At 47.6% G+C, this 20,296-nt stretch overlaps 1 protein-coding gene across 1 annotated transcript in view; it reads left to right on the forward strand.

Annotated features, from left to right (window-relative positions):
- Positions 1-20,296, forward strand: part of Galnt18 (polypeptide N-acetylgalactosaminyltransferase 18) — a 308,794-nt gene that overhangs the window by 263,955 nt on the left and 24,543 nt on the right. Inside the window, exons 7-9 of the mRNA XM_050125905.1 lie at positions 1,352-1,537; positions 8,156-8,293; positions 11,433-11,528. Of these exons, the coding sequence (XP_049981862.1) occupies positions 1,352-1,537; positions 8,156-8,293; positions 11,433-11,528 (420 nt within the window). The remainder of the gene's footprint in view (positions 1-1,351; positions 1,538-8,155; positions 8,294-11,432; positions 11,529-20,296) is intronic.

Genomic DNA, 20,296 nt, shown 5'->3' on the forward strand with positions numbered 1-20,296 from the left:
TTGCACTGTCTCTAGGATAGGTGAGTCCCATCAGGAAGGGGCACAGCCCAGAGATTGAAATGTCCCCTCTCCGGGCCCTCAGAGTCAACTCTTGGAGATGCCAACTGCTCTTAAAACATGGTCACCCGTGAGGAGCACCAGCTCTGCCTTCATCTTCTTTGGGATCTCTTTGCGTTGTAAATGCCAGCTGTGTGCTTTTGGATAATCAGCCTTTTCCAGTTGTTTCTCACCTGACATTGGAGATGACGGCAGAGACCTCACAGGCTGCTCTGAGGCGTCTCCGTATAATTTGTATGGTTGTGAACAGGTTTAACCAAGGTCTTGTAACATACCAGTGCATTGTGTGTCATCAATTTAATCCTCCCCAGTACCTCACGATCCCCGAGGAGACAGAAACGTAGGCACAAGTGAGTCAGGATGACAGCCAGGATGAAGCAGAGCCCAGAGCTGGACCGAGGCAGACTGATTACCAACCTCAGTTAACAGCAGTGTGTTTAACTGCCTACGCCTCAGCCCCACCCTGCCTCCAGTGTATACCCCAGGCCTGGAACATAGCTGTCACTCAGTAGGAATTCTTGTCTCCTTTTATTGACCCTGAATAGTATACTAAGGGACAAATGATCAAATTTCCTCCCTGTAACCATGGCTATGGAGATCTTATAACACTGATCGGAGGGGGAAGGGGACTTTCTAATCAACACAACCAATTAGATAAACCTAAATCTTTCCAGATCCTGAACCAGCACTTACTGCTGTTAGTGGACAAGTGTCAAACACAGGAAGGTTCCCTGCCACACTGCCAAGTGAGAATGCTGAGCAAATAATTCCCACTGTCACCAAAAGTGTGGAGTGCTTCCCCTCAGGAGCCCATGGAAGAGGGGACAGAAGTCAAAGCACCTGGCTCTTTCTCAGTAGCCGTCATTGACCTTTGTCCAGGTCTTTGAAGGTTCATTTGAAGATGGACTTCTGAGCTGAGAGCCCCCAGTAGTCCCTTCCTGTTAGATAGTGGTACCGAGACCATCGTGGGGTGGGGTGGAGCTAGCCCAACGATAAGGACAGGACAGCTCAACTCTCTGATCTCAAATGTCTGGTCTCTCTGGCCACATGGGGCTCATGGATGAAAGGAAATGGTACATTAATTCTCCTCAAATAGACTCTTGGCAATAAGAACCAAGCTGTGAATTAATTTCTTAATATTCCTACTGCGGAAGGAGAAATCAGACTAAACTCGCTCCCTCACGGCAGTGTGGGAGAGAAGGAGGAGAGAGCTGTGTTTCTCTGAGTTCGTGTTGAATGATGGCCTGCAGCTTGCCTTGCAGAGGAACTGATGGGCACACCCTTGTCTCCACAGGTGTGGCAGTGTGGTGGGAGTGTGGAAGTCCTGCCCTGCTCTAGGATTGCCCACATCGAGCGAGCCCACAAGCCCTACACAGAGGACCTCACTGCCCATGTCCGCAGAAACGCCCTCAGGGTCGCCGAAGTCTGGATGGATGAATTCAAAAGCCATGTCTACATGGCGTGGAACATACCCCAGGAGGTAGGGAGCCTGGATGGGTCTGGATTTCAAGACTGGTGAGAAAAACATTCTGAAACAAAACACTACACCCATTTTCCTCCCAGGGGCATGCAGAGTTTCCTTGGCCTTGTCAGACTGTTAACACTATGCTTCCTACATAGGGAAGACGCTGGCAAGCGTCTCCAGGCCATTTATTCCCCACCTCCATCAGCATGCTTGGAGGGGCTGTGTTCTCAGAACTTCAGTGGCTTCGTTTTGAATAAGTGAGAAAGCAGCATGTAGCTCAGGTTGGTACAGTGCTGCCCAGCATGCATGAAGCCCTGGATTCAGTCCCCAGTTCTGCATAAAACTAGGTATGGTAGCTCAGGCCTGAGACCCCCAATACTCAGAAGAATCATAAAGTTCAAGGTCACCCTTGGCTACATAGTGTGTTTGAGGCTAGCCTGGGCTACATGAGAGAGATCTTATCTCAAAATATATAAACAAAGTTGGATCCGATGGGTCTAAATTTCCTTCCTGCTCCCAGCTTCCCTGGTGTCTCATGGTTCAGGATTATGAATCTATTGATACAACAGTAGTGACTGGAATCGCAAGGGACACTTGAATCTCTGTATAGACTGGATTCAAGCCTCTCCACCAAGCAGAATAAGGAAAACCCACGCATCTGTGGGACTTCTTGAGCCATATGGATGCAAATGAGATACATTCCCACAGGCATCCTCCATCGGAGAAGACAATTGCAGGGAGATTTCTGACCTCCCCAGAGCCCCGCCCTTGCCTGCCTCTCTCCTCCGCCCTTCCAGTCGCTTGTGTTCAGATTGTTGCCGAGAAGCAGCAATACTCGTCTTCCCGATTTGTTCGCCTTGGCATGTGACATGTGGAAATGACTTTCAAATGCTGAGTTGGGAGAAGCCAACAGATGCCAGCTGCGGCACTCCAAACCTGCCTGCCTGCTCGGCTGCCTGGGCTCTTGGCTCGTGCTGCCTTCTGTGTGACAAGGCTGACGGCCTGGCCTCTCTCCTTGCTCCCAAGCCTGGGCTTTCCCCTTGGCAGATCTTCAGACCTCACTTCTCTCTGACAGCGAGATCTTTGTTTAAAGTTCCAGGGAAAGCCCTGTACCCCATTCTTCCACCAACCCCATGCTGCAGCGACTGAATTATTTAAAAAGCAGACGGAGCCTCGAGCGGCAGCTTTAGGCAAGCTCTCTTCCCAGATGGAATCCAGGGCCTCATGCGTGCTAGGCAAGCACTGTACTAACTGGCTACACCCCTGGTCCACCACCACAAGAGAAAGTGATTTAAATTTCCTCCCCCCCCCCACCATCAGTGGGGCGGAGCCAAGGCCCTCAGGGGAGGTTGGTAAGATTCCCTAAAGAATCCCAGGCAGGAAGAACATTTCCAGGGAAACCTCCATGCTTCTAGATTCGTATGAGGCTGTGGGCCTTAGAACTTAGTGTACCACTCAGGATGATGAGCCCCGCCGTGGGTATCCCTACATGCTAAAAATGTCTTCTCTCCAGTGAACAGCATACTCTTAAGGCTCCATGTAGGGCCAGAGTCCTGCTCATGCTCTGCCCCCTTCTCTCTGCCCCATGAAGCCTCAGAGTTGCCAGTCTTCCTTATTACAGCAAAACTTAGTGAAAGTTACTGCCGGAGGTCCCTCTGAGGGACTAGCACTAACCAAATGAGAGCAGGAGAAGGAAGGGAACGAGGTGAGACGTGGAAATGTCCAGGCGAAAATCTTAGGTGGAGGAAGCAAGGCTGGTGTATTTTCTATGGGGCTGGGAAGATGGCTCCATTAGTAAATCACACCTTGCAATCACAGGACCCACTAAAGGAAGCTGTGTGTGGCGGCACGTCTTTATAGTCTTCCCAGTGACAGAGAAGAGACTGGCAGATCTCTAAGGCTTGCTGGCCAGTCAGCCTAGCTTACTTGTTGAGTTCCAGGTCGGTGAGAAACAAAGCCTCACAGAAAAGGTAGATGCCGTCTAAGGAGTGACACCTGAAGTTGTCCTCTGACGTGTGCTCAGACACATACAAACCAGCTCTCCTCTCCCTCCCCCACCACCACATGCATATGTGTGCACCCCCTTTCCTTGCACTGCCTGTTACTTCCGGCTCCCAAATCCTCTCCTTTAAGACTCTGGAGCTTTTGCGGGACCAGGATTTTCCTGTTCCCACCCACTTCTCCAGGCACATCCCAGTGTCAAGTCCGCCTTTGTCAAAGTCATCCTGGACAGGCCTCTTGACTATACAATCTCCTGGACATTTACACATCCTCTCCCTGGGGCTGGAGAGATGGTGCGACCGTGAGGGCTGGAGTTTAGATCCCAGCACCTGTGTTATAAGTTGGGTGTCCCACAAACACCTGTAATACCAGATCTGGGGGATCCAACAACCTTTTCCGATCTCTGTGTTCACCCACACACGTTCAAGTGAGTACACACAAAAATAAATAAATAAATAAATAAATAAATAAATAAATAAATAATAAAGTTTTAAAAAACCTCTCTTAACCTACAGAATTTTTCGCTTGAGATTCTGTGGTCCCCAAGCTCTTGGGTTCCACACTCTTAGATATCCTCTCTCCCTCGGGAGGTTACCTCTTTCTCCCTTAGGAGTTCATCCTCTCTCTGTTGTTGCTTCAGTGATCCCCAGAGACGCAGCCTTCATCAGCCTCTCATTACACTGCCTTTCTCAGTAATGTCCTCTGCTCTTGGATGTGATTATAACACCCATATGCTGACAGCTTTCTAATTAATATCTCCAGTCCTGCCCATGGACTGGCATCTCTGGCAGCCAGCTGGACACCTCCTGCTGTGGCCCTCGCTGGCACTCAGGCTGAGGCTGACCACAGATAAGCCTGTCTTTTTCCACCCAAACCAGCTCCTGTTCTTAATCGCCTGTCTGAGTTCCTGCTCCCATCTGCCAGATACCTGGCTGGATCCTTCTCACAGCCCTTTCTTCTTCCTCTCTTGTTATCCCAGACTGCCAATCACAGAGCCTTCCTATCCAGTCACATCTGAGCTCCGGCCCTGCCTATTCGGGCTTCAACTGATTGCCTTGTTTCAAGTCTTTCCCCCTTCAATCTATTCTTTCTAAATGATTTTTCGATTGCCTCTCTTTAAAATCTATGAGGGACTCTACATGGTGTACCAAAGCAAGAGCAGGTATAGCATTTGATTTGTGTGTGAGCTTCCTAAGCTCTCCTCTCTGTGGGTACCTCCATGTGCACCCCCATAATCCTTATTTGGGGATGAGGTCTTGCCGCTTCTCTACCCTGTGCTTGTCCATTCAGCCCCTCTACTTGGAGTTACCTGCCCTTCACCTTGTGCCAGCTCCCATCCCTACCACATCTCCATCCTTACAGACTTAAATCTTGTGACTCTTCATACGGAAGCCAAGCCCAGCTGAGAAAGGTGCTTCGCCCACATTCCTCTGCTCTCACTTATCTAGCCCGTCAATGATCTTTGTCTGCGGTCTCTATCTTATTAGACCAGTGGCTCTCAAATCTGGCTGTACCTTAAGATCGCTCTGCACGAGTTCTAGTGATCACAGTTGAACTGGTGTGGATGAGGACTCCTGGTACCTTGTTCAAGGAATCCAATGTCTATCTAGAGCTGGGAACTACTGGGATAAACTGTGGGCCTCCTGAGAGCATTGGATGTACGTGTTTGTATTACAGTATATAGCATAAGAGGGTGGGTGGTAAAGGCTCAGTGGAACCTTGCTGACGTTTATTAATGGGTGGGGCAGCCTGGCTATGTCTGTGGTCTCTTTACCCCTGGCCAATGCTGTCATTCATCTGAACAGAATCCCATGGAAACTTTACAAAAAATACCCCTAGAGATTCAGGTCAGGAAGCCTGTGGATGTGACAGGACCTGTCAGAGTCACGAGATGATGGCTTAGGGAGCCAGGATTCAGCTCATCTTTTAGATTCCCCTCAAGCATATTTGGCTCCAGGAAGCTTTCTTTGTCAGCTCACCTGGCCCCTGCCTCACCATCTTGGTACCCAGCACTCCAAGCTGGACTATAGGGCTTTGACTCTATTCTCCCTTACCCTCTGCTTCCTTTCCCACCTCACATGGGATGGTGAGGTATGCAGGGAGTTTGTTTGCTTGTCTGCATCTCTCAGACTTCCCTTTCAGGTCTCTGACACATTCCTGATTGTCTATGCAGTAACTGACACAGCAAACAGGTGCTCCATAGTTGACAAAGGAGAAGGTGTGACTGCCACCTGCTCTTCAGGTTTTCCTGGGAGCATACCGGCTATCATCACCCCAGTACCAACAACTCAAGGACAGGCACATCTATACCCACTTACTTTCCCCTCTCATCTCTAGAAACCACTGCAAATTCAGAGCCGAAGCCCTTCAGCCCTGCTCAGGTGGTGCCTGGAGAGTCCTATCAGTTAACAGGCATCCAGACTCTGGTCAGTACTGGCTCAGCACCCAGAAGGCTCTAGATAAATGTTAATTCTTGTCATTGGTGCTGTTGTTCATACCAATGAGTTCTTTGCCAACTCTTACCTGTTACCCTACTGGGTCCTCTCCTGGGCCATGCATGCATGGAACAGAGTTGTCGTCTTCACCTACACCCTCACTACCACTTTTGGTCCTAAACTTGTGAGAGGCCAGAGCATCCTCCAACACACGCATCTTCCAGCACACGCATCCTCCAGAACACGCATCCTCCAGAACACGCATCCTCCAGAACACGCATCCTCCGGCACACACCTCCTCCGGCACACACCTCCTCCGGCACACACCTCCTCCGGCACATGCATCCCCTGGCACACGCATCCTCCGGCACACGCTTCCTCCGGCACATGCCTCCTCCAGCACACGCATCCTCCGGCACACACATCCTCCGGCACACGCCTCCTCCAGCACACGCATCCTCCGGCACACGCATCATCAAGCAACGCATCCTCCAGCACACGCATCCTCAATCACATGCCTCCTCCGGCACACGCATCTTCCGGCACACACATCCTCCAGCACACGCCTCCTCCAGCACATGCCTCCTTTAGCACACGCATCCCCCAGCACAGGCATCCTCCAGCACACGCATCCCCCAGCACATGCATCCTTTGGCACATGCATCCCCCAGCACACGCATCCTCCAGCACACGCATCTTGCCACTTCAGTTGGAAATCAGTTTGCCTGTCAATACACAGAAAGCCAGCCTGGAGCAAACATCTGTATTTCCTTCTGCAAAGTTCAAGACCCCTCCCTGCTGCTGCTTCTCCTGCCCAGGGGGATGATGTTTTGTTGGTGACCTTTCTTTGAGGCAGCACAAGGAATTTTGTGGCTTTGTGGCAGAAGTCCTGGGTCATGTTCAGGGTAGTCAGCTTTTGATTTGTTTCCTAAGACTGCCCAAACAAATTAGCCACAAACTTGGTTGTCTGAGACAACAGAACTTTTTCTCATAGATCTTGAACCCAGAAATTGAAATCAAGTGCCAGCAGGCCATGGTTCCTCCGGTGGTTATGGAGGGTCAGCCACCTTTTCAGTCTCTTCCAGCATCTGGAGGCTCCTGGCTTTCCCAGTCTGTTGATTCGTCACTTCCGTCTGCTGTGTCCTGTGTAGCCTCTCCTTCGTGTGTCTCTAGACTTGCAGCCCTCCCTCTCCTTTCTCTCACAAAGTTACCAGTCATGAATGTGGGGCCTGTCCTATTCAAGATGAGGTCATCTTGAGATTCCTAAGCTAAGTATGTCTTTAAAGACTTCTTAAAAATCCTCTTCAGAGGTTCTAGGCAGACATGGATTTTGGAGGAAAAAGATCAGCCACCTCTACCAAATGTTAGGAAGAGGAATGCTCATTGTTTTCTCACTATAGAGGCACTATTGGTAGCCTTTGTCTACAAGAGAGCACATAGTTCTTAATCATTGTTCACTGCCATGAAAAGGATTTGATGCAATTGTCAGGAAAAACAGTGCAGACGTACTGAACCTCTGAAACACAAAAGCAAGTCAGTTAATAAACAGGAAGGTGTGTGTAGTGGGGGTACACTTGATATACAAAAGTTGAAAATGATCAGGAGGCTAGCCCTGGAGGCTCTGGAGATAGATAGATAGATAGATAGATAGATAGATAGATAGATAGATAGATAGATAGATATAGATATAGATAGATAGAGAGAGAGAGAGATAATAGAGAGAGATATCCAGTGTCCATCTGTACTATACATATGTGTGTATATATATTTCTGAATATGTATATCTGTGTATTTATCTCATTCTATCATAAGCAGGGAAATAACCCCAAGTACAGAAAGAATGGTTTCCCATGAAAACTCACGCCATTAGGAAAACATGGAGGCTGTCCCAAGGCAGGATCTACTGGTGACCCCTTGTCAAAGCTGATGCTCCAGTCTTAAGCATTAGCTGCACAAAGTCAAGCATTCTGCCCCCTACTTTACTTGATAGCAATCCCTTTCAATACTGACCTCAAACTTCAGAGTCCAAATGGGGAGAGTTATGGGGTGAATGCTGCATTGGGAAACACAAAACAGCGTCCCACAGGACCCTCTACCAGAAAGTCTCTGTGAATCTTGGCTGGAGGCACTGGGTCCTAGCAAGTACATACAGAACAGGCCTGATGGGAGTCACATCTCTGCCCTGCTTCCTGTACAGGACTCAGGGATTGACATTGGGGACATCACGGCACGAAAGGCTCTGAGGAAGCAGCTGCAGTGCAAAACCTTCAGGTGGTACCTCGTCAGTGTGTACCCAGAGATGAGGATGTACTCAGACATCATTGCCTACGGAGTGGTAAGGAGTCTGTGTCTTTGGGTTTCATTCAGATACAGACAGAAAACAAGACTGGGAGGGGTGTGACCTTGGAAGGGGAGGGAGGAAATAAGCCCACTGTCACCTCTATGGTAAGCTATGATAAACTTGGGCTCTGCAAGATTGGGCTGATGGGCCTTCAAGAGGCTTCGCTTTCACAGCCCAAGTCTTTTCAATCCTGCTGAGTGAGGACCCTGCCTGTACTTTAGAGTCCTCAGCAGCCACATCTGGCCCAAATCTGCATGGACCACTTAACAGCATGCATAAAGAGGCTTTTAGCTTCAGATTACACTGGTTCACCCAGCTGAGGTGACTGGGGTTCTTTCAAACACCCACATGCCTCCCACCCACAGGCTGATGAATCCATATTGAAGCCTCCCTGGGAACACTTCTGAGAACCCAAGCCTTCCTGATTTTACTCAAGATTTTGTCGCTTTTTGGTTCATATGTTATTTTCTCCAGTGTGTGTGGTAGAGGCACCAAGATGGAGAATAGAGTGCAGAAAATGGCGTTGATTCAGGCTAGGGGTGTAGCTCCTGGTAGAAAACTTAACTAGCATGTACGAGGCTCTGAGTTCAATCCCCAGCACCATTAAAACTACAAAGTAGAATAAGACTTGATCAAATGGAGTGTGAGCTTCGGTTTCTCCATCTATTAAATAGGGTAACTTAACACTGCCTTCATGAGCTAGAAATTAGTCTGAGAAACGTGAATGTGTTTTCTCTCTCAGGTTAAAATACTTTGGCCATGAGAAACCCTTCCATGAGGCCCCTTCACTCTTTGAGTGTCTTGCGCAGTACGCGATGCTGTTTAAGTAGCTCCTCCATGACTGTTGAGGTCTATAACTCTATGACAGTTAAGCCCTTGACTCTACTCTATGGGACTACTTATATTCGGGTTACAGATGAAGAAACGGGCATAAAATCTGACTTGCCTCTGACAGAGTGGCTGGAACCACCCCAGTCCTTTGCTTTGGAGAACTCCCTCCTGCCTTTTTTGATATACCAAGATGAAAACTCAGAGGCAGAACTGAGGCCTCTTTGGTTCCCTATGATCAGAGCTGAGTTAAGGGCTTCCCCAGCTGGGAACATTATGGATAGAGCTCTGCCTGGGAGTGTGAAGTCTTTCCAGAAAGGTTGGACTCAGAATTAGTCCCTGGTCCTTCTATCGCTAATATCCAGTGGTTATGAATGACACAGAGCTGGTCTTGGTTGTCCAGTGGGTCATCTTGTACTGATGAACCATATCTTCCATGAGAGCCACATGCATCACATGTCTTTCAGTTCAAAATGGGGTCCTTTTGCTTTTCTGCTTCTTGGGCTAGGGCAGGGGAATCAGAGCATCTCCTCGGCTGATGCTGCCCAGATGCTGTGTGATACTCCAGATCTCCCCCTCATCACAGAAACACTTTGCACTTGTGATGTCCATCAGCTCCTTCCACATCACCAGAAGCAGCCAGGGGATACCCTCTTCTGATGGTCTACGCTTTGCTCTGTAGAAACGGTGGATGCTGCTCAGCCACTGTTGGAGCCAGTCCTAAGAGAATATTTTGGGTCCAGGGACCCAAAATTTTACAAGTTTTAGAAGCAAACCTCCATGAGCTCTGACTATCATCCAGACTCACATACTCGTCAGGCCATTGCTGAAGCTGAATGAGATTAGCCACCCTCGCCCAGAGCGGCAGAGGAAACAGTAACAGTGAGAATGTCTTCATGTAACTGTTGTACTTCCGAGTCTTAGCTACAGACCCTCGCTTCCTCCACGTACACGCAGCAGCAGGTTTCTGTTGGGGCCCCTTGATGACAGAACTGGAAAAGTTTGATTGACCAGATAGTAATGGCAGGTACTAGGCTGTGTCTAGATCCATCTGGGTCCAGCTCAGGCTGGCTGCCCGCTCATCCCACAGAGATGAGCTTGCTAGCCGTTCCCAGGGCTGGCAGCGGTCACTGTCCTTTTCATGTCTATGCACCAGCCACTGTGAAAGGTCCAGCCCGTCCCTCCCTCTTTTTGTCCTCCATATAATGTCAGTGCCTGGCTCCTTCAGGAGCAGAGCCAGGCTTGCTGGTCCAGAAACATCGTGAACTCTTAATGAGGGTCACACAGGATGCAGCCACAGGAGAAAGAACATTCTCTGGGTCTGAATTGTTCTTCCTTGGTAATTAGTTTTATTCTAAAATGCAGAGGCCAGATGTCTTTGCAGGGGCAGCGGTTTTTAAAATCTTTTATTTTCCATTCCAGTTCATGCTCAAGCTACATCATTGAGGTCAAATAAATGTTTGGGTCACTCATTTGGGCCAGGGTCAAGGCTACAGCCCAGGCTATTAATCCACTAATAGGTCTTATTACTGCTCCTTCAGCTGAAGGAGCTGTGGGCTGCACTGGGTGGGTTTCCCCTGAGCTCTCTGTCTGGGAGATGGGGTAGCTCTGGGTGAACCCTGACTCTGGTGCTGAGAGCAGAGATGGAGAGACAGCTGGAATCAGACACACCCAGTTTCTGGACATTCGCTTTGCGCTTTCTTGCTGTAGACCCTTGACGTTGTGCACAGCCTCAGTGTTACAGTCATCCACTCCAAGGGGCACATTTATGGTATCAGGCTCATAGACACACATATGATGGGGAAAGCTTGGCCTCCAATGTCAAGCGTACTGTGGCCTTGTCTCTTGCCAAGCGATTGCCGTTCATTTGTTCATTTTCTGCATACTCTCATTCAAGAAGCGGCAGAGGACCTCCCAGGATTAAAAACAAACAAACTTATTACCCACTTTCCCCAACTCAGGAGCGAAGGCTCTTTGGGGAAACTTGAAGGCCATTGCTCCACTCCTAGAGAAGGGGGAGAATAGAGATCCTAGTGTTTCTTGTTGTACACTTCCTGTTTTTACTCAGACGCTCTTACTTTCTAGAGTTAGCTATCTGTTTAATGAGGTGTCTCAATTTCCCATGCAGTGGGGGGCCTGTCCTTTATAAAGAGGAACAGCTGGGGCTTGCTGATACCATCGTGTTTGGTGGTGTTGATGAAGAAGCTGAGTCTGTCTGGGGGACACACTCACCTCTCCTAAACTAATACATGTGTTTTCTCCCATTTTCCCCCTTGGGTGTGGCCACATTTCCTCTGATGTTCAGCTGCAGAATTCCCTGAAGACTGATTTGTGTCTCGATCAGGGGCCAGATACAGAGAACGTCCCCATCGTGTACATCTGCCATGGGATGACACCCCAGGTGAGTCTTCAAATGACCCCCGAGCCAAGGATGTGCATGTGAGTGTCTGGTGTGGGGAAGCACAACTGGATTCTACCATGGAGTCCCTGGACTCAGAAGCCTCTGCTGTTCATTAGGAAGTATTCCCATGAGCCCAAGAACCATGTTGTACCTTCCTTGCCTCAATAGAAGCTGGGAATGGGATGTTAGGTGGCTAGGATCCCATGGAGTAGGGGAAGGAGAAGCTACATTTTTTTTTTCAAATAGAGAAACCACTGCCTCGTTTTGGAAGCTGTGGCTCTGGTTTTGGTAGAAGAGCCCTTCCATGGCAGGGCAGAGTTCAGGAATTCTGTGAAGCTTGGCTAATGTGCCTGAGTTCCATAGAGTGCTATGTCATAGTCTACAGGCCATGAGTCTCCTTTCTAAGACATGCTTTTCGTGGGGAACAAAGAGCAGCCACCAGGAAGTGGCTGTCCTTTGACATTCTCCATGTTTAGTCTAGGCTTCAGATATATAAAGGGTACGTTGAACCACAGGCAATGGAGCTGGCTTACACAATAACACTGACCAATTTTGTCCAAGCATGCAGAGCGTCCAGATGGACAGTATTGTCAGAGTCTAACTCCAGAAGAGGACGGTGACTGAGAAGGATGCTTTCTTACTAGTTTTTAGAACTGTGCTTCTGTTTAAGTTGCTCCCTGCCTAAACACATGACTGAAGGCTGTCACGTGACCCTGTGTGCAAATGATGGGAATTTCTGGTGATTGTTCACTGTGGTCCTAACACCGTATCTTTTTGGTGGGCCCTGTTGCTGTGACATCACTAGCTGGTTAGTGTCGGTCTCAGGGCAGCAGATCACACTATCCCCATATCACTTAGCATAGCAACACCTTCCTTGTTTTAAAACAGTGTGACATTTTTGATACGTTTCTAGCTCAGACACTTTACATATTGCTGTGACAACATACCAGACCAAAGCAACTTGATGGAGAAAGGGCTATTTCCACTTCTATTGTCAAGAGAATAGGGTCCATTATTGTAGGTGGGTCCACGGTGGCAGGAGCAGGAGGCCACCAGTAACCTACTTCCTCAAGTACATCTCCACCTCCTAAGGTCCTACAACCTTCCCAAACAGTACCATCATCAGGGACCAATGGTTCAAACACCTATGCCTCTGGGGGACATGCCACATTCAAACCTCAGCACTGTCTTTATGCTGACAAACGTCCTACCAAGTCATCACATATACACAGAAGATAATTAGTTGTAAGTGTGCAGATTAATGAATGGCCATGAAATGAACATGATAATATTAGCCAGCACCCCAAGAAGCCTCCCTATCTGTGAGTTACATTTGTGGCTCTAGTACGTTGCTCATTTGTTTTCCTGCATACTATTCTGTGTTATGAAAATGCTATGGAGTACTGTGATGGGTTTAATAAGAATGGCCCTCATACACTTGAATGCTTCTTAGCCCAAGAGTGGCGCTATTTGAAAGGATTAGAAGGGTTAGAAGGTGTGGCCTTGTTGGAGGAAAGGAAATGTATCACTAGGGGTGGGCTTTGAGATACCCAAAGCCCATGCTAAGGGCAGAGTCTCTCTCTCTCTCTCTCTCTCTCTCTCTCTCTCTCTCTCTCTCTCTCTCTCTCTCTCTCTGCCTATGGATCAGAATGTAGTTCTCATCCACTTCCCCAGCATCAGCCTAGACGCTGCCATGCTTCTCTTCCATGATGATAATGGACTAACCCTCAGAAACTCTACACAAGCCCACAAATCAAATGCTTTCTCTTCTAATAGTTGCCTCCATCCTGGTGCCTCTTCGCAGCAATGGAAAAGTGGCTAACATGAGTACTGCGAGTCCTGCTGCAGTGGCCATCTTTGTTTGTGTCTTTTTGGTTCATTTCTATACTCATATCTTTTGGATTTACACTTAGGCATAGAATTATTGAATCATAGAGCTGGTGTGTATTTCCTTTAAAGATGTGTAATAACCTGTAATAACTTGCTCAGGTGACCCAAACAGAATACCACAGTTTAAACAATGAAAATGCATTTCTCACAGTTCTGGAGAGCGGGGAGTTGAAGATCAAGGTGCTGACAAATTTGGCATCTGGTAGTGGCTTGCTTCATAGCTGTCAGGGGCCTCCCTTCCTTCTGTACTCAAAGGGTATGGAGAGAAGGGCCCCACAGGAATGAGGTGCTGGTCTAGCCTCACAAGAACACTAATCCTATAGGACAGGCATTCCACCCTTATGGCTTCACTGAACTTAAAGATTTGGAGAAGGCTAAGGCTATCCTTGTTGAAAAATCACAAGAAGACACCTTGGAAAGAAATACTAGAACATGGCTCATGATAAAGAGGCTGGGGACGGGTGTAATTCTTGGAATTTGTCATCTCAGCAGAAGCCAAGAATAGAAATGGATGTAATCGGGAGAGACACAGAAAGGTGGCAGGGAAGGAATGGTGACTGTCAGACCCTTGTGCAATGAAGCGTAGAGATTTTTTCTGTGAGCTGTGCTGTTCTTCAAGGGAAGGAGCTGGTGATGCCAGATGCTGTAGGGGGCACTAAGATCATCAAGGGTGTCACTGCTACCACAGGCCCAGGGAGCAAGGCAGACATCCTCTCCAGCCAAAGACCACTAGTGGCAATGCCTGGAGCATCTGCAAGTTGCTATGGCAGTGAAAAGAGAGACAAATTGGGGAAAGGGCAATGCAGTGGACATCGGGGGACCTAGGCTAGGTCTCTCAGTATCACTTAACCTTTTATGGCCCCTTAGTTTGCTAGACTCCATTGTGGGGGTGTAACTTTATGCTAAAGTGTATGAAATATAATCAGACAGTTCAGTGAATCCCGACCATTGTGTGTAATGTAGTCGCCATCCGACTCAAGCCTGTCGTCCCCGAGGGCATCCCGTTTGCCCTCTCTGTCAGCATGGCTACTCATGGGTAGTGACAATTCTGATCTCTGCCCACTTGACTAGCTAGCTACATCCAGGCCTGTCTGTCCATCTGTAAATGATGAAGCTGGACTGGCCATCTCTAGACGCAGCTCCACTAGCTATGACAACCCGCTCATCTCCAGTTCTTTTGTTCTGAAAGGCACTTGGCTGAAGCTGTGATTCTATGCTGTGCCTGCCAGGGATGCTGGGATCTGCCTTCACAAATTAGCTTCCTCATGTGCTCACATACCTAAGTTCTACAGGAAGCTTCAGGCCTGATGACTTCTTCTTCTAGGTTCGTGCATTCAGAGTCCAGCAGGCTCGGAACCAGCAAGAAAATCAGCCCACAGACCACAATCCCAGAGAACTTAGACAACAATGAGGACACTAAGAGAGACTTACATAGGTCTAATCTACATGGGAAGTAGAAAGTAGAGAAAGACAAGATCTCCTGAGTAAATTGGTAGCATGGAGTCCTTGGGGGAGGGCTGAAGGGGGAAGGGGAGAAGCAGGGAGGGGAGCAGAGAAAAATGTAGAACTCAATAAACATCAATAAAAAAAGAAAGGAGGTACTCAGGGTACTTTTAGGAGACTGTGGATAGATGTTGGCCACACAGGCCCACTGCACCCCACAGACTTTGTCTAACCACATGTGAAACATACATTTTTCATGAGCTTGTTCCCTCCTCCTGGCAGTTCTCAGAGAAACTTTTCACAGGACAGGGAGAACCCAGGGATGATCACACACGTACAGATGGGCTGACACATGTCTCCATGTGAGCTACCCCTGTACTACCGCAGAGGAGAGCAATGCCCCTCATGTTACTGTCTAAGGAATACAAGTCTGAGGCAATAGCCTTTCTGACCTCTGCTGTAAAATATCACAGGTCCTCCCCGAGAACCACAGCTTTAATAGGCAGATTACAAATGCTGAAGGGAAACACACACACACACACACACACACACACACACACACACGGTAATAACTAGAGGTCAAGAACCAGGCCAGGGAGATGACTCAACAGGTAAAGGCACTTGCCACCAATCCAGACAACATGATTTCAATCCCTGAGAAAGGGAGAATTCATCCTGACAAGCTGTCTTCTGATCTTTATTTACACACTAAGACACACAAACACATACACACACACACATGTGAATAATGTAATGAAATGTTTTAAAAGCACATAAGAGCCTGGGATATGTCTCAGCATTAACAGCTCTTGCAGAAGACCCAAGTTCAGTTCCTAGCAACCATGTCAGGTGGCTCGTAAGTGCCTATAACTCCAGCTCCAGGGGGTCCCATGCCCTTCTGGCCTCCACAGGCAACTATACCCACAGGCACAGACCCCACACAGACACAATTATAAAATAAACATAAATATTTGTGGATAGGAGAGATGACTCAGTGGTTGACAGTACTTGCCCTTCCAGAGGACCTGGGCTGCTTCCCAGAACCTACTTTGGATGGTTCATAACTGTGTAGAGGTTTCAGGAGGTCTGGGTTCCTCCTCGAGCCCTCACAGGTACCCACATGCACATATACACAGATAAAAATTAACCCTTCTAAAAGTTATTGCTAGGTTGAAGCCATAACACTCACTAGCCAAGTACCTTTGGTAGATGTTGTGCCTTGATTTTATTACCCACAAATTGAGATTACAGCATTACCTATCTTGTAGGGTTGCTACAAAGATTACATAATGGGTACACATGAAACATTTTTACAGTGCACGCTGGCCCACGATGGTTGCCTATTCTGTGTAAGCAGTTATTATTACAAGGCTTGTGGAGAGACTCAGGTCTATCCCTGAGCTAAAACGACAGCAGTGACTATCCTGGGAAAGAATAGCCTTAAGAGAGAGTTGAAACTTCCTTCCAAAATAAAAGGACACACATGTTTGCCTGAGAACAATGGCCACTGGCAAAGGTGATGGTGGCATCCCCATCATCCCTCTCCAAGCCAGGTTAGTAAGCTTCAGGGGCGTGATACCTAAACTAAAAAATCCCCAAGATTCTTTCTGCTCTGTGACTCCATGGATTCTTTTTACTTCAAGACAGAGTCTTATGATATAGCCAAGGCTGGCCTCGAACTCAAGATTCTCTCTTCTCCATTAGTTCCTGGATTATAGATCTGCTTGTTTATAGCCTGTGGTATTGACAATCCATCATATATATGACCCATCACCATGTGTGCTTTTCCTTTAATGTCATCTTGAGTGTACCTTATATCCTGTAGTGTTCTTGATCTCAGAGAACATTGGTCGGGGCCCCCATGCCATTGGCTTTCTCATATTGCAGACAGACTGTTTTCTACCTTCAAATCTTCACATGGTTACCTTACAAGGGAAAGGCTTGTTCCTCTCTTGAGCATTGCCTGACTGGCTTCATTTGAGATTTAGGACTTGGTTTCAGCTAGCCACAGCAAAGCACGGTAAAAGAACAAGGATACAGAGGCAGCCCCGCCGGCTGGTACAGTTCTTGCTAATCTGTAAGATGATTAATTAAACTCAAAGTACATCTGAAAGCAGATTTGCAGGCATTTTCTACAAAGCAGTGTTAGGAGAGGATGGACAGGGCAGACACAAAGTGGCTAATATCTTACAGGGAAACACAATTGTTGCCTTCAGTGTGACCTTTCTACCCAGACAGAAAACCAGGCCTTGTTATACAGTTCTGTGGTGTCTGAGAGTTAATCAGAAGGGAAAGCATGCAAGCAAGTGCAGATAGGATAATCTTAGAAAATTGCATGCTCTTAGTGTGTCTGTCAGACAATGCCCCTGTGTAATATCAAAAGGACATCTATGTCATTTCAAGGTCTTTGGTATTTTTCCTTTTCAAAATTATATTTATTTACTAACACACCCATGTGTTAGTGTGTGTGTATGGTGTGTGTGTGTGTGTGTGTGTGTGTGTGTGTGTGTGTGTGTGTGACAGCATGCTTATGAAGAATAGTTAACAACTTTAGGGGTCACTTATCTCCATCCGCCATGTTGGTCCTGGAGTCAAACTCAGGATGTCAGGCTTGGCGGCAAAGCACTTTTACCCGCTGAGCCATCTCACAGGCCCTAGGTATTTTCTTACTCTTTTAAAAGTTGGCTGAAGGTCAATGCCCTTCAGACCATCTGTGACGCGGTGACCCTTGGAGACTGACAGCCTGACAATGTGGCCTTTCCTTCAGTTCCCAGTGTCATGAACTGAGAAGCAGGTGCAACAAGGGTGTGTCCCCCTACCCGGTTCTGGAGACTGGGAAGTGCAAGGTCAAAGTGCAAGCAGGGCATGCTCCCTCAGAAGGTCCCAGGAGGATGGTGTCCTGGCCTCTCTCCTACCCCTGGAGTTTCTTCAGCTGCTTTCAGCACAGCTCTGATCCAGGATGCCAGAGCCAAGTCCAACTTTGCCTCGTAAACATGCACTTGTTGGTTTGGAGTGGGAGCCTATTCTATCCCATAGTGACTTCACCCAAACTTAACTAATGGCATCTGCAGTGGCCCTGATTCTAAATATGGCCCCATTCTGGAAACTGAAAGTTAGAATTTGACATGTGAATTTTAGGGGTGCACAACTGGACCCATCAACCTCCCCTCCCTCTCATAAGGACAGGCTAAGAACTGGGAGGCTTTCACTTCCTTGACTAACAAGCTCCTCACATAACTTCCCCTTCTAACTCCTTGGCTGGGCTGAGTCACGTGGTTCTGTCTGACCTCAGAAATGGGAAAGTGTGGATTTCTGGGTAGCCAGGACTTACCTCCATCACAATAATTTAGATAGTCGCTGAGTCCATGTTACCGTGAGAAACAAGACAACAGGAAATGGTTACCTGAGGTATGAGCTTGCTTGCCTAGTGGCATCACGGTCGCCAGCAGAAGACAGAGGTCATACTTTGACCTCCACTTCTTCTTCACTTCCGTTCTCTCTTTTCCTTTATTGTCATTCGTCATTCTTCAGGTATGACAGGTCATCTTTCATAAAGTCATCATGATTTCAAAAGTTTTATTGCCCTTGAGGGATAAATACATTTGGCATAGTGATAGGAATGTTGACATCTAGTAGGTGTCAGGGGTCGCCAAAGACACGAGAGACCCAGAAACAGCTTGTGCTAGGAGAAACTGGGCCCCCCAGTTGGGTTAAAGCCTCGGAGAGAAACATCCACTCTGCTGGAGCTGTGACACTCCCAGGTCTCAGGGAAGGACATGAGCAGGAAAAGGCATGATGCAGCTAATCAAATTAGCGAGGTGAAGCTGCTGGGAAGGGCGCTAATTGGTTAATGAGTAAATGTAACCATTTTATTTAAATTAGTAGCAAATTTTAAGCAATCCTCAAAATAACTGAGAATATGAGCCCTAATTAGTGTAACAGCCTGGAAAATTTCTCCTAATGGGAAAAATACAATAATGGGGTCTTTCCACAGACTCCATCCAATTAATCACTCGTTCACTCATTCATTCATCTGCCCATTCACGGAACACACACTGAGCTTTATGCCAAGAACTGGGAAAGGGGACGGTGACTTACCTGAGTCCCCAGCCTGGAGGAGGAAGACGGACACAGAGAATTAGCTTCCATGACAAAACACTGTAGCCCACCGCCACAAACATCTCATTACCCCACAGAGGGCATTGGGGCCAGAAAGAACAAAACAGAATCGGAGACTCTCTTCCATCTATTCTGCCAGAGTTTCCTAGAGTGTAGACGGCACATCAAGATGAAATGCTTCTCCTCTGGGAAGGTACGTTCTTGGCAGTAGAAGAAAGGCCGAAGTCTGTGAAGTTCTGAAGTTGCCACATCAGGGCTTCAGGACAAGCTTTGACTCAGGCTGTAAAGAACAGAGTTGAGCTGAGAGAATTCTCTTCTAACCCATGTCAGACCAGGGAGTGTGTTTAAGAAAAGTTAAGCAAAGCACAGAAGAGGAAATGGACTTTGCTGCACTGCTTTTTTTGTCATTACCTCTTCAGTTTTAATTTTTCTTTATTTTTATGGTGTTGTGAATTGACCCAAGGCCTTGTAGGGTCAGGCAAGGGCTCTGTCGGTGAGCTGTGCCATGGGTGAGCTGCTCTGTCAGTAAGCTGCATCCACCCAAGTCCTCTTCAGCGTTTCTAAGAGTATTCACTTGGATGCTTGATAGACAGGCAGATAGGTGGGTGGAAAATGAAAATTGCTGCTTATTTCATTGTCTACTGACAGCTTTCTAGAAGTTTCCATTTGCCAGTGGGTCACAATGACGCTCTCATCCCTTCCCTATTTGACAATGCCTCCTGAATGATAGATGGATAGATGGATGGATGGATGGATGGATGGATGGATGGATGGTTGGATGGATGAATGTAGATTGACAGACAGCTAGACACAGACAGACATGGAAAATGGAAAACATTGACTATCCCATTGTCTACTGACAACTTTCTAGAAGTTTCCGTTTGTCAGTTGGTAATAATAATACCCCCACACACACACTTGTCAATGTCCCCAGTGGCTTCAGGGGCATTGAGGACACTTCCGAGATTGTGCTTGCATCTCCAGCCCTTTCATGTAACATTCCAGAGACAATTGCAAAAGTCTCTTTGTGTGCCAAGAATTTAAATGGCTTTGCACTTACCAGTGACCTTTGGCAGATGTCTCCACTTCTCCATGACTTTTATCTATAAATAAATAGAATGCCAGGCCAAGAGCGGCTATGCAGTTTACAGATCGTCCCTGGGTTTCTTTCCTGTCATGAGAGTATACCCTCCCTGACTCCCGGTCAGCAGGTACTAGCTGATCCTGGCAGTGCAGGGGAGGGTCTCCCATGGCATGCTGGATTTGGTCGGTGCTGTGCTTTGAATGTGAAATGTCCCCCATAGGCTCACGTGTTT

This window comes from Alexandromys fortis, unplaced genomic scaffold (assembly GCF_014885135.2).
Source record: "Alexandromys fortis isolate MF-2015 unplaced genomic scaffold, M_Fortis_MF-2015_v1.1 scaffold_250, whole genome shotgun sequence".
Taxonomy (NCBI): Eukaryota; Metazoa; Chordata; class Mammalia; order Rodentia; family Cricetidae; genus Alexandromys; species Alexandromys fortis.